The 12553-nt window shown below is 33.6% G+C and overlaps 2 protein-coding genes across 3 annotated transcripts in view; both read right to left on the reverse strand.

Moving 5' to 3' along the window:
- Positions 1 to 2911, reverse strand: part of LOC129256738 (uncharacterized) — a 50871-nt gene extending 47960 nt beyond the window's left edge. Inside the window, exon 1 of the mRNA XM_064096075.1 lies at positions 2774 to 2911. Coding sequence (XP_063952145.1) covers positions 2774 to 2911 — 138 coding nt within the window. The remainder of the gene's footprint in view (positions 1 to 2773) is intronic.
- Positions 2912 to 3622: 711 nt separating this feature from the next.
- On the reverse strand, positions 3623 to 12158 carry LOC129256737 (HMG box-containing protein 1-like). 2 transcript variants are annotated; one of them, XM_054894907.2, is made up of 8 exons: positions 12077 to 12158; positions 11210 to 11471; positions 10642 to 10922; positions 9937 to 10257; positions 8673 to 8817; positions 8079 to 8369; positions 7331 to 7484; positions 3623 to 6073 (listed from the first exon to the last, which is right to left on the reverse strand). In XM_054894907.2, exons 1-8 carry the CDS (start codon positions 12135 to 12137, stop codon positions 6065 to 6067), a joined length of 1524 nt encoding a protein of 507 aa, XP_054750882.2. In that variant the 5' UTR covers positions 12138 to 12158; the 3' UTR covers positions 3623 to 6064. The 2 variants fall into 2 exon arrangements, with proteins under 2 accessions (XP_054750882.2, XP_063953752.1); XM_064097682.1 differs by having other exon boundaries at positions 11210 to 11308; positions 12077 to 12155.
- Between the last annotated feature and the right edge of the window lie 395 nt (positions 12159 to 12553).

A 12553-nucleotide genomic window follows, 5' to 3' on the forward strand; every position in this document is an offset into this window, starting at 1 on the left:
TAAGCAATGTATTTTTTGGTAATATGTCTTGCATCTCAAAGATATTATGCATAAGTAATTTTTAGTGTAGTATCAGCATACAATGATCCATCATTGAGCAGTGCAAGCTAAAAGGCTCAATTTACAGACAGGTAGCGAGGTAGGCCTATGTACAATATTTACAAACCAAATTATAGAGGAAACCATCAAGATGATAATACAATGATGATACTACTGGGAAATAACACAATAGGCGTGCACCTTCTTGAATTAGACACGTGATTTTGAGTGACTACATCGTAAACGCTTAATTTGGCGGATATAGGCGAGGTAGAAGACTGCAGATTATCATAATAGTATCGCTTCAGGTAAAACAATTCCCGCTTACATCAATTTCGGAAAAATAACTGTTATTTTTTAATGATTAGATAATCTATCATTTTGTGTCATTTCCTGAATACATAAAAATGAAAACAATCCCTTTGGGCGAAATGTTCTTGCAGCCATGCTTTCCCGCTCTTCTGAACATACTTGTTATATAGTAATAACTTTATAGGGCCTATGAGATAGGAAGTTTTGTCGTCCCAGTTTAATTAATGTTGGCTTGTAATAATGAAAAGTACAATGTTGCCAATAACACGGATAGAAGATATTATGCATAAATTCCCTTCAGCACGACAAACACAAACAAGACTAAGCAATATGCCCACAAAAGTAAATTGCAAATGATCAGAATTAACAAACGTCACAATAGTGGTGAAATTGAAAACGATTTAATTGGCAATGATGCATTAACGCTTCAGTTTCGCTCATTGACTTTTATTTGTTTTTGTTTATTATGCCAATACGCGAACTAATCAAGATTACATCATTAGAGACGTCTTTGTATATTTTTAGTAATATCAAAATAAAAAAAATCTATGTCATTTCGTTTCAATTAGGAATATTCAAAATCTAGCTGATGTTATCCTCATGAAATAACTGTTTCGGGGAATCAAACAATCGTTTTAGATGAATTAGGAGTTGTAAAATAAGCTTACTTACCTTTATTTCAACTAATGCTGTGTTTTTCATAAATGTTGCCACCTCAAGATGATGATCATCCATCTTTCCAACGCTCACATCCAATTCTTTCATTACACAGCAATACGAGCAACTTATTCCAAAAAATTGAAACCGTTCTCAACTCCTTATTTATATTCCATTTATAATCTCAGTGGAAAGTCGAATGCGACAAAAGGCAGAATCACTTTTTTTCGAGGTCTCATTAAAAAAAGCAGATTCGATCGAGGCGCTCGAATAGGTGATGTGCCTCCAAATTAATGCCAATTCAGCTTAGTTTAGTTTCATCGTAAAAAGAGTAGCTGTCATGCTGAGTGACATGAAGGCTAGCCAAAAAAAATCCAATATCTCCGTAGAAACGGATGCCCCTAAACAAGCGATGCAGATACCTATCAAAGCAATGCTCTAAACATAAATCCGTTGCACAGTTAAATGGTATTATCACCTAAAAACACCTGCAGCATTTTGCCTCTGAACGAACACGCATTTTATGAGTTCGTGACTGGCGTTAATTTACAATTGGTGAAAGTGCACTTTATCCTCTCACAATGTGGGACACTTTGTCAACGAGTCAACATGGAGCTGTGGAGTTTCACGATTTTAGAAAGAAGAGCTAAGGCTAAAAAGGACGTGGGAAATACATGGATGGGAATGCGCCATATGTTCATGTGCTCATAAAAAGTATGTACACATGGGCTGAGAGAAGCAGACCTGAATATGAAATTGTATAAATTTTACTTTCTTAAATTCAGCTGGAATTAAAAACTGAGACGTAATGTATTACGTACTACGTACTGAGACAAAATGTATCATGTTTTATAACACAGGAAAAAGTTATCTCGGCCACGAAATAAAATGTTAATGGGGATGCTAAGAAACTTATGCATCTTCGATTCCCTTAGTTCCCGATCACAAAATTTAGAGTTTCAGTGACATTCATATATCTCATGCAAAGATAGTCCTTCTTAATTAGCATTTCTTAAAATCAATAACAATGTTCTTTAGTTTTAAAAGGTAGATTGCCATGAATGTTCCTTTCAAGCCTAAAAGATAGAACGAGATTTAAAATACCAAAGACGATGTCATCCCTTGGCACTCTTCATTGGCAGAAAGCTTAATAAAGTAATAACAAATATGAATTTTAATTAACAGGCTAAATCAAATTTATTGCAGGTAAAATGCTCGTAGTGCTATTGAATTATTTAGAACATAGCTTCCGTTATTAAAGTGGATTAAGTCTGCTATTATTCCAAACATTCATTATTAAGAATATAAAACGAATTATTATATAAACCCATAATGCATGAACGTTGTCATATCAACGCGGACTCACTCCAGTATTTTGAGGTAAATATATATTGTAATCATGAGACACCCTCTCTGTACCCACCAGTGCAGCTTCTTTGCACCGAGAATGGTTTGTGACTCGTTGCTATGGTAACACTATAGTGAAGCAGGTGTCTTGGCTCCCATATGATGCTAGAGTGTACGAGGCAACGGAAGCAACATCGATGACGAAAGGTACAGGGCAGACGCTTTACATCGATCAGTATATGGGTTTCAGGTTGACAATCATAGGGAGCAAAAAATGGGGAGATGACCCCCCCCCCAAAAAAAAAAAAGGTCCATTCTTATGTCACTTAGTCAACAAAACTAAACAGGCTCAAAATCGACTGATGTAAGGTCGTTTGAAATAACATAATATATTTTATTGTTCTCTTGTCAGATTCACCGGTATGGTTGGTTGGTTGGTGTTGGAGTTTAGTTGGCGCTCTTCAATCTGGTAGATTATCTGCGCCAGGTCGTTTCCATGTTGCTTAATTCCCGCTTCAATGTCCTCGGCCGGCGTTAGACTAGTCTGACCTGTCATATAGCGAGGTGCAATATAATTAAGATTAGTTACCTCCACCATTAAATTATGATATGGGGCATTATGTTATATAGCCACACCAAGGAAACTCCAACCAAAAGCCGATCAATGATATGTTAATTGAAATAATGGAAGGAGATTGGTCACGAGTCGGACTTATTGGTGAGGCTGTGACATAGGATAAAACAGAAATGAACTGGGCATTTTAAAAAGTTTATAATAAAATGATTAAACATATTGCTATATTAGAATGCAATGCTCCGATTTTTTTATAAGTCCTCAATTAGTGGTTGATATGTCTTCGGCAGCCAGTTTAGCTTATTCTTAATTGTATGTTATAATGTCCATGTATGTTTGTAAATTAGCGAATGTATTATATGAAATCACTTTCCTTTGATCTATAATACAATGCATTTTTTTTTTTATCATTCAAATGGCCGGGGGATTATAGCGTGACATCAAGTCATTGTTCGTTATCCCATTTATTCATTTAGGATTAATAAAGTGATAGATATAAACTCAAATCTCATTTTGGAATTGATATTCAATGTGCTGCTTAATTTGGATTTTTTTATTATTAGAAACTACCCCCCCCCCCCGGAAGATTTTTCTCAATTGTTCATCATTCTTCATAGGAGCAATCGTCTTCTGTCTCCAAATGTTCTTACGCTGAAAAATTCTTTAATGCAATCTTGTGCAACATACAAAATATTAAATTAATAAAGAGATTTTATTTTAAAGGGTTCACAAAATGAGTTTTGTAATACATTTTAGTTGCAAGGCAATAAAACTTTAATTCCTTTCCATGCTTATTAAAAACTCACGACAAATACACATCTATAAAACTCTTTGTACAAGTATCATTAACACAATGAAATATAAACAAGAAACAGACATAACATTAGTATCTGCACACAAATCGCAACCTGGCATTTCTCTCTTGACGAGTAGAAATACATCTCAGTAAAACAGTATAATTCCTCTCAGAGCTCCTACTTAATCATAAAATGTTATCTTTTTGTGTGGGAAGACTTTATTAGTGACTGAATTTATGTACTCAATGATTGAAAACTATTATCATATATGGGAAATAATGAATATATTGATTACATTTTTTTTTTACTGTTGATATGATTTTGAAATTTCTTGGTCAGTTTAAAAGTTACATAAATGACAAATCCCTTTTTCTTCTCACTGAAAGAAAGACCACATGAATATAAGCTTTACCGGTAGGCATGATAACAAGCTGCAGGCACAGCTATATTTAATCTAATTGGTAATAACTAATAGATAGTAAATTTTATCTGAAACAAAGTTTTTTTTAAACTGAAAGATATTCTAAAATAAGCATGGTAGCTAACTTGACCAACACTAAAACCATGAAGTATGTCTCATAACAAGTATGTATTGATAATACTCCCATATACATTGTACACTGTCTGAAATGATTCTGAAATGTGATATGATCAAAGCTTTGATACTTGCAGTCTCTTTAAGGGGCTCTCTCACATACATACATTTGATACAAATTTAAGTGATAGAATTTACCATATGTATTTATCTACATTTACACCATGATATAGGTTACCTATAAAAAACAAATTTAAAAAGATTCATTTCATTTACATAATTGACAGGTGACAACAAGTCATCCCTTCAAGTATTTCAGAATTCTTTCATTTCAAGTATTTTTTTTACTTTTGTACAAAGAAAACATTTTCTTCAAATTCAGTGCAAAAGTACAGTCACTGCTAACATGAAAAAGTAAATGTTGATTCCCCTTAATTGATATTATAAAATAATGCTGTAAGTTTAGTTGTTCTTTTTTTTATGAAAGTTTTTTTTTATACTCAGGTGATAATGCTGAAAGAGTGTTTAACTATGATCAAACTGAATGTTGCTATAACTAAGAAGATTAAGTCTATCTCAAAAATGTAAAAGTCATGAAAAAGACATGAATCACAGGTAGAGTGGCACAAGTGTGGCAAGATATCAAAATCTAAATATAGAGTGACTGTTCCAAACACAAAAAACTTTGTTTTTAACCAAACTAAAATGGAGCTTGATTTACTTGGTTCCTTGAATTTTCATTTAACATAATTAGTTATGTGTTAAGTGAATAAATAAAACTATCTTGATAGATATTCCAATACCTACAAATATGATTGGTTGAGTAATATGAGAAAACTTATCAGGAAGCATCAATGATTCATTCAATCAAATCAAGAAAATGAAAACTACGCTCAACCAACAAAACTGATCTTTGACTTGTTCCAAGACATATACATATTTTATGCCTACAGAACATTACTCTACATCATTTTCTTATTATTGAGTCTTTTCTGTAAACATGTACCTTTAACATTTTCACAAACCTTTCATTTGTCAATGAAATTATGGGCATTGTGTTTTGTTATGGAGAAATGACAACTCAAATAAGTATTATCCATTAATCTAACAAAACAGACTGTTACATAATGTTGACATTTATCTACAAATTGCCAAATGTCAAGATGCTTACTATTTCAGCCTTCTATAAAAACACATTCTCATCAACATTATATACATTCAAGTATGTAGTATTATTTTTAAATGGATGCTAAAGCCTGTCATTAGTTGTGGTAAAACCCACAAAGTGTATGTCACTGTTCCATTTAAGTACTTGATTATATTAACGCATGTGCCCCATAAACTGCTGCATTGTGATTTAATCAGGTGCCCCATCAATATAGAATCTGTGTATTAACATACCTTCTCAAGCTTGGAATGGACTAAAAATTTCAAGATATAAACTTTGTCAGTAGCTTTCTAATATCCAATTTCTATATTGCTCAAATTTAAAACTGAAAATCATAAAATAGAACTATTAGTCAGATTATTATTTTAATCATTAAAAAGCACACAGTGCTCCACATGTTATCATAAAGGCCACTCTATCTCCCTTGAATAGTCTATATATGATATAGTTTTCAATTTTAATATAATAGAGGTCTAAGCTCTGGATATTCACAGGATAAGAATTTCCATCAATAAATATTTCTTTGAGTTTGACTCCATTGTTAAGGTGATAATCCTGAGAAACTGCTGCAATAGTTTACCAAAAGTCAGCTGCTGTAATAGGCACCAATGGCTGGTTCTAACATAGGAACTATGTCAAGAATGCTGAAGAAATGAAAGAAAAATAAGTATATTTACAGTTTGAGCAGACATGGATAAAAGTTTTTACAGTTATTTACAATACTAACTGGTACTTCAAGGCAAGCTGATAATAATATGATGTAAATTCAAATACGTTAAACACAAAAATTTTAATCAATACCAGATGAAAAGTTTGTATCGTTTTTGTGAAACAACTATGTTATGTAATATGTACTTAACTTCCTGTTATCCTTTCAGTCATTCCCCTTCACTTGTTTATAAACTCCCCTAATGTCATCTAAGAATTCAAAAAACCCCAATACCATTTAACTCCTAAACCCTGACCATAAAGACTAACCCTCAGTGACGTCAGCTAACTTCAAGGAACAAAAGTTCTAAGAAGTATGACTCACACTTCCAGCCCCAGTCACTTGCACAGAGCATCACCACACCCCTTATACCAGAGAAAGTTTGATAGACAGTTACCTGTAGACCAATCAGATCAAGTTAAGATCCCTCCCACCTTAAATTGTTACATCCCCAAAACTAATGATTTAAATAAGACTTCTTGATTATTAGAGAGAGAATACTAGATCCACACTCATCCATATAGACTGACTGACTTCAAGACGTAGACGTCCATCCAATATTATTTGAACTTCAGAATTTAAATCTTATACTTCAAATTATTATATTCATTGTCTCCTGTTTTATCTGAATTTTCATTGATATCTTCATGTACTTCGAATTGTAAACTGTAGCTGATTATTGATTATTAAATACCCTGTGAATTTGAACTGCAATACTTTCTTCAGAGTTCATCATTTATGTTCATTTAAGCTTCCCTTTATATATTACCGATCCCAAACACGGCAATGAGCAAGTCATCATCAATAAGGATACTGATGCCATCTCTCATTTTCTTTTGTATTTATTACACACAATCCAAAAAAAAGGAAACCATGCTTCCCAGATATATTTTTCACCATAGACAAACCATTTAGGGTCATTCATATGAATTTGTTCCAAGATCATAATAAAACCTTTTTTTCCTCCATGTTTGAGGTTTAAAACAGAGTTTGCAAATGACGTATACAGGGTACTTCAATAGATAGCCAGACAGTACTGCACCCTGCATCAAACAGAGATAAAAATCAATCAACTATGACTTTTTAGTAAATATCTATAATCGGGATTATAAGCAATTGTAAGTTTGATGGTACTTTTTTCATCTACTAGACTATCATGTATGAACAAAAAAGGGAAGGCATTATTTCTCACCACGGAGCTTGTAGAGTGTGCTCTTTTTCTCTTCCAGCAGTCAGGATGAATCTTTTTATGTTCATCAGCAAGATGCTTTGCCTCTTGAGAGAATACCTTTCTCTCCTCGAGTCTCATCTTCTTCCACTTGTTACCAAGGATGACACTGATTGCTCTGAGAATCAAAAAAGACATTGTATTGCTTCTTACAATATTATCCAAGGAATATGAAAACAGAGCCAGAGTAGTAACCTGTATCTTCTGAATTTTGAAAGAATGTGTTTTTTAATAGAGCTACAATATGCACAGCTGCCACATGTTCTGTGCAAACACAAGATTTTCTTATTCTCCTTCACTCAAGATGAAATCTCTTCATTGTATGTGTCAGGTATTCCGTACATTGTTTTAATTATTGCAGAAAATTTGTGGTATCTCATTCAGCACAATAACATGTCACTATCTATTTGTAAAGCTATGCTTAACTTACAAACATTATCATGAAACATTCTCCCCTTTCCTTTGGATAAGAAGATTCCTACCAACAAAAAACTACCATATAATAACAACTAAGAATCTACCCTTCTGCAGAATAAGTCCAAGAACACTACCACTCCCATCCAATTTATTCTAAAGACCACAAACTTACACATAAAGAGTTTGGCCTTGGCCTTCAAGATACTATTTCCTTCTCTCTGGTTGAAACTAATTGTAAAACACAAATAAAATTTATTATGAACTCATAAGCAAAATTTGTGTAAACGTTCCCTACCTGTTATCTTTGTCAGGATGCAACTGGGTGTATTCCAACCTGAATTTCTTGGCAAAGAGCATAAAAGCATTCATGGGTCTCTTTCCTTTCTGGTCCACTAAGTGAAGTTTCTTCATCCCCTTGGATGGTGATGATGGAGCACTAGCGCTACCACCAGGAGACAGATGACATGAGGAGGAGACTGCAGATAATGGCATCTGTCTTATTGGACTGTTCTCAAGATCTTTACGATGTCTAGCCATGCTGCTAAGGGCAAGAACTGCAGAGGAGTCCAGAGGGGTCAGGTCATAGCTAATAATAATTAAACAATACACACAATATTAACTATCAAATATTTTTAGAGATTGAGATACTATGAAAACAAATATATTGCAGAGCAACTACCTATACACATTAAAAAATACTAATCGCTTAAAATTACTACATTGCTTTTAAAGAATTCCCAACACTATTTGAAACCTTTATAAAAAAAAGTACATGCATAATTTCACACAAATACAAATTCATTTTTCCAATACACATTGCACAATGATAATACTTTTGAAGGTGAATTTTAGTATTCAAAGAGCTCATCTCAATCTCAGAAAAACTAACCTTTTGAAGCTTTCTAGAACCTCAGATTCCTTATAGCTGGTTGCATCTGGATGAGAAGGGGGCAAGCACACATCACCACTCTCCAGCTCAGAGCATGGAATACCATATCTTACTACTGTTTGGCAAGGTATGTAGGATGACCAACCTAAAATTTCAGGATAAAAAAAACAGAAAACTATCATTAAATTCATCCATCAGAAAATCAAATACCCTGTTTGAGATGAATAATTTCTGTTATAATGTACATTTCATAACTTACTGGAATTCCCATTCAAGAATATAACAATTTCATTGATTATCATTGATTAGATAAGCACCCAGATGAAATTATGGTGCATATGTGGTCTAGTGGAATTGATTCTCGTCTTTCACAGGGTCATGGGTTCAAATCCCAGCCATGATGTGTTTTCCATCAAAAAGAAATTTATCCACATTGTGCTGCACTCAACCCAAGTGAGGTGAATGGGTATCCGGCAGGATTAATTCATTGATTACCTAGACCTATGTGAAGAAATATTAAATGTTCAAAATGTTTAACAGTATTTATTATTTTGTTGCAATCTTGGTATAATCTTTGATTGTCACATGACAATTTCCAACCACATCTTACCTAATTGCAGATCAGTTCGCTACCAATTGCAAAATATTGGGTTTATTAGAAAATACTGTCTCGACCTTGTACAGAAAAATGATTTCATGCTTAAAATCTTCCAGTCTCGATTTTGGTAACTCTTGTTTGTTCAATCTTCCCCAGAATCATTTCTTTAAACTCCATAGAGACTTCAGAATTTTGCCACTTGCATTGTTTCACTATCCACCAGGCATACTCACATTACTCCTATTTTGTAATCCTTACAATAGCTCCCTGTAACACAACATATCATTTTTATGATTTTGTTGTTAACCTTTCATTGTGTGCATGGTTCTTCACAGTACCTTATCTCATTAAATAAAATCTACAACCCTTCAAGATCCTATGTTCCTTATCTTTCAGTTCTCTTGTTACCCCCAAAGTTTCCAAATCACAAAGGAAAGAGCATTTATCCACTCATCCTCCAAGTTATGAATTAATTTTCCTGAAGTCTTTAAAATATATACAACTTCTGAAAACTTTCAAAAAATTCCTTAAAACATATCTTTTAATTTCTTCTTATTTCCTTCATAATTCTTAAATAGTGCCTTGAGCACTATGCAGAGTGGATGTGGACTATATAAACGTCAAAAATATAATAATTATTATTATTTAGTAATCCTTAAATCTTACCTTTATGGCGCACGAAGAAAGGATGGTCCGTGGAGCAGATAGTTTCAAGACATGACTGACCGTTGACATCGGGATCAAAGGTCAATTTCATTTGATCGTAGTCTTCAGCATGTACATCGGGTAGTCTTGGATCACAAGGCTTCAGATCCTCAATCTTGACCAGACGTAATCCCAGAGGTGCATACCCAGAGATAGGAGACTGTCCTCTACTCGATTCATCTTGGGTGATAGTAGCTTGTGTGGCTAAATACTCATTGCTCCCATTCTCTTCAGCAAGTCGCCATTCTGTGCGAGGGCCTGATGTGAATCGTATCTTGTTACCTGAATAATAAAGCAATATAATGGTCTCTTAAATAAAATAGAATTGTGAATCAATTGTAATTGGTACAATAAATAGTCATCTTTCCCCAATTGCACTTTTTCTGAAACTTATCCAATCATTTTTTTTTTTACTCTAAGACAATAGATATAGCTATGACCTGAATGTAATTACTGCATGAATGAGCTTCATCCCACTACTATAATGCAATAATTGTATATGATATGGGCACCTCTAAATAAATAAATAAATTGTTAAAACAAATTGGTATGCAACTATGCATGGTTTGAATTTTGTGAGTTAACGGTATCATAAGAGCTGCCTGACTGTTCCTATTTGAAAGTGTACATTCAATTAAAGCTTGAAATGACTGCACAGATAAATACCTTTCAGAAAGCACTTCCAGACAGCTGTTGGCCAGGGATGTGACCATGTACCCCCTACTGATTCTGAACCTTTTGGAGAGGCTAGGAAAGGAGAAGAAGAGGTGATCCTTGCATCACTTTCAGGAGCCCATGTACCAACAGGATCTATGAAGTCATCTTCATCGTCATAGTGATCACTGATATGAGATGATGATGAGATGAGAGATGGTGGTGGAGTATTACGAGGAGGTTTGGCATAGGTATGAATGGCACGATTTAGAGAGTTGACTGCAGCTGATAACCTGTATAAAATATACACATCCATGAAATTTAAAGTCATTTCATCAATCTTGAAGCAAATAGCAGAACAACAATGGCACAATACCATCCTACCTGTGTTACAGAAGCCATTATGTCATCATTAGTAATTGAATATATTCTGGTAAAACAAACAACTTAAAAAGAAATTGATCTCTATGTTCTAACAAAATAGGAGAGTTTTCTCTATGAAGAGAATCATTTGGTAAATAAATACATCCAATTACCTGAATGAACATTTCTCAAAATCTGAAAAGTGACATCAAGCTACCTTGTAGGTTTATGAAGAACACTTCCCTCTGAGTGATGCCGCTGTCTCTGCTTTCCTGAAGAACTCTTTCTTCTTGATTCCATGAGAGGACTCTGTGGACTAGTAGCAATGATAGCCAATTCTGTCAGCCAGTTCTGGGCAGACTGGTGATCCCCATCTCCATTATTTCCATCCATTGAAGAGATGTTACTCTCAGATGCATTCTCATTCATGATGGGTTTTACACCAGTCTCTATTGTGGGAACTTGGCAAGGTTTGTGAACTGTGTGCCAGTTGTAAGAAATAATGTTTTAGCACAGACAATAGCCAGGTACTACATTACATACCTACATGTACTTGACATTTTGCATCTTACACCATTCTTGCTCTGATATTCATTTTTTGTTGTGAAGATTATAAGCTGATTTAATAATAAAAAACAAATATTGTATTATAACTGAAGCCTTGTTAAAATATATAGAAGCTCAACAGCATTTGTCATTAGTATTTAGAAAGTTACCGTATTTATGCTTATTAACAAACTTGTATAATGTGCTTCAAGTCTAAATCAATGGACCAAATATACATGGACAAAGTAATGACATTCCATTATGATATGATCATTATTGCCATATGTCATATATTGAATATTATTGGTTTACCCAGCAATACCACCAACAAGATGACAAAACTTGTGAAAGCCCATTCTTATAATTATGAACCTCTTTCAAATAACTACATGTAGAATGTCATCCTAACAGATTTTTAGTTAAGCCATGTAATTATTACTAGGCCAAGTGACATATTCTCACTGGGGATAGTGTTACTGAAAAAAAAAGAGAATATCAATATAACAGGCCTTATAGCATTTCTTTCCATGTAACTTACCATTTGCATTGCAGTCAAGGATGGGATTATTGACTTGAAGAAACTTTTCATTGTCTGTCATGACTTATGCCTGTATATGAAGTTTGGAAAGGAAAAACAAATCTTATAATATTACCATACCAAACCAATAAAAAATAAACACCATGTAAAATCATATTCCCATTTTATCAAACCATGATAAAGTAAGCTTTAAGAATATGAATATTCAAAATTGAATAGCTCACCACTGATAAAAAAATTAAACAGTTTTTCTGCTTTTTTTTAATACTTGCTCCACTGCAAGGGAATAGTAATTGATATGTCAAAAGTCATACACATACATGTAGCAAAAATGATAATTAAAATATTTTCACAAAAAGCAACATATCAAAGAAATATGTATACAATGCCATATGTGATAATGAATTTGTGTTTAACGGGTGCCTTCTTGATAGTTATGTGTATGGGGTCATCTTCAACAACATCTACTAAATTGCA

The sequence above is a fragment of the Lytechinus pictus genome, chromosome 3 (genome assembly GCF_037042905.1).
Source record: "Lytechinus pictus isolate F3 Inbred chromosome 3, Lp3.0, whole genome shotgun sequence".
NCBI lineage: Eukaryota > Metazoa > Echinodermata > Echinoidea > Temnopleuroida > Toxopneustidae > Lytechinus > Lytechinus pictus.

What these genes read in the sequence shown, in the direction of transcription:
- LOC129256737 (XM_054894907.2), bottom strand. Translation starts at nt 12,137, where the DNA reads ATGACAGACAATGAAAAGTTTCTTCAAGTCAATAATCCCATCCTTGAC. An exon ending in CTGGAAGTGCTTTCTGAAAG is followed by an intron (nt 10,258 to 10,641) that starts GTATTTATCTGT and finishes TTTATTATTCAG; the next exon opens with GTAACAAGATACGATTCACA. An exon ending in TTTCTTCGTGCGCCATAAAG is followed by an intron (nt 8,818 to 9,936) that starts GTAAGATTTAAG and finishes CTGAAATTTTAG; the next exon opens with GTTGGTCATCCTACATACCT.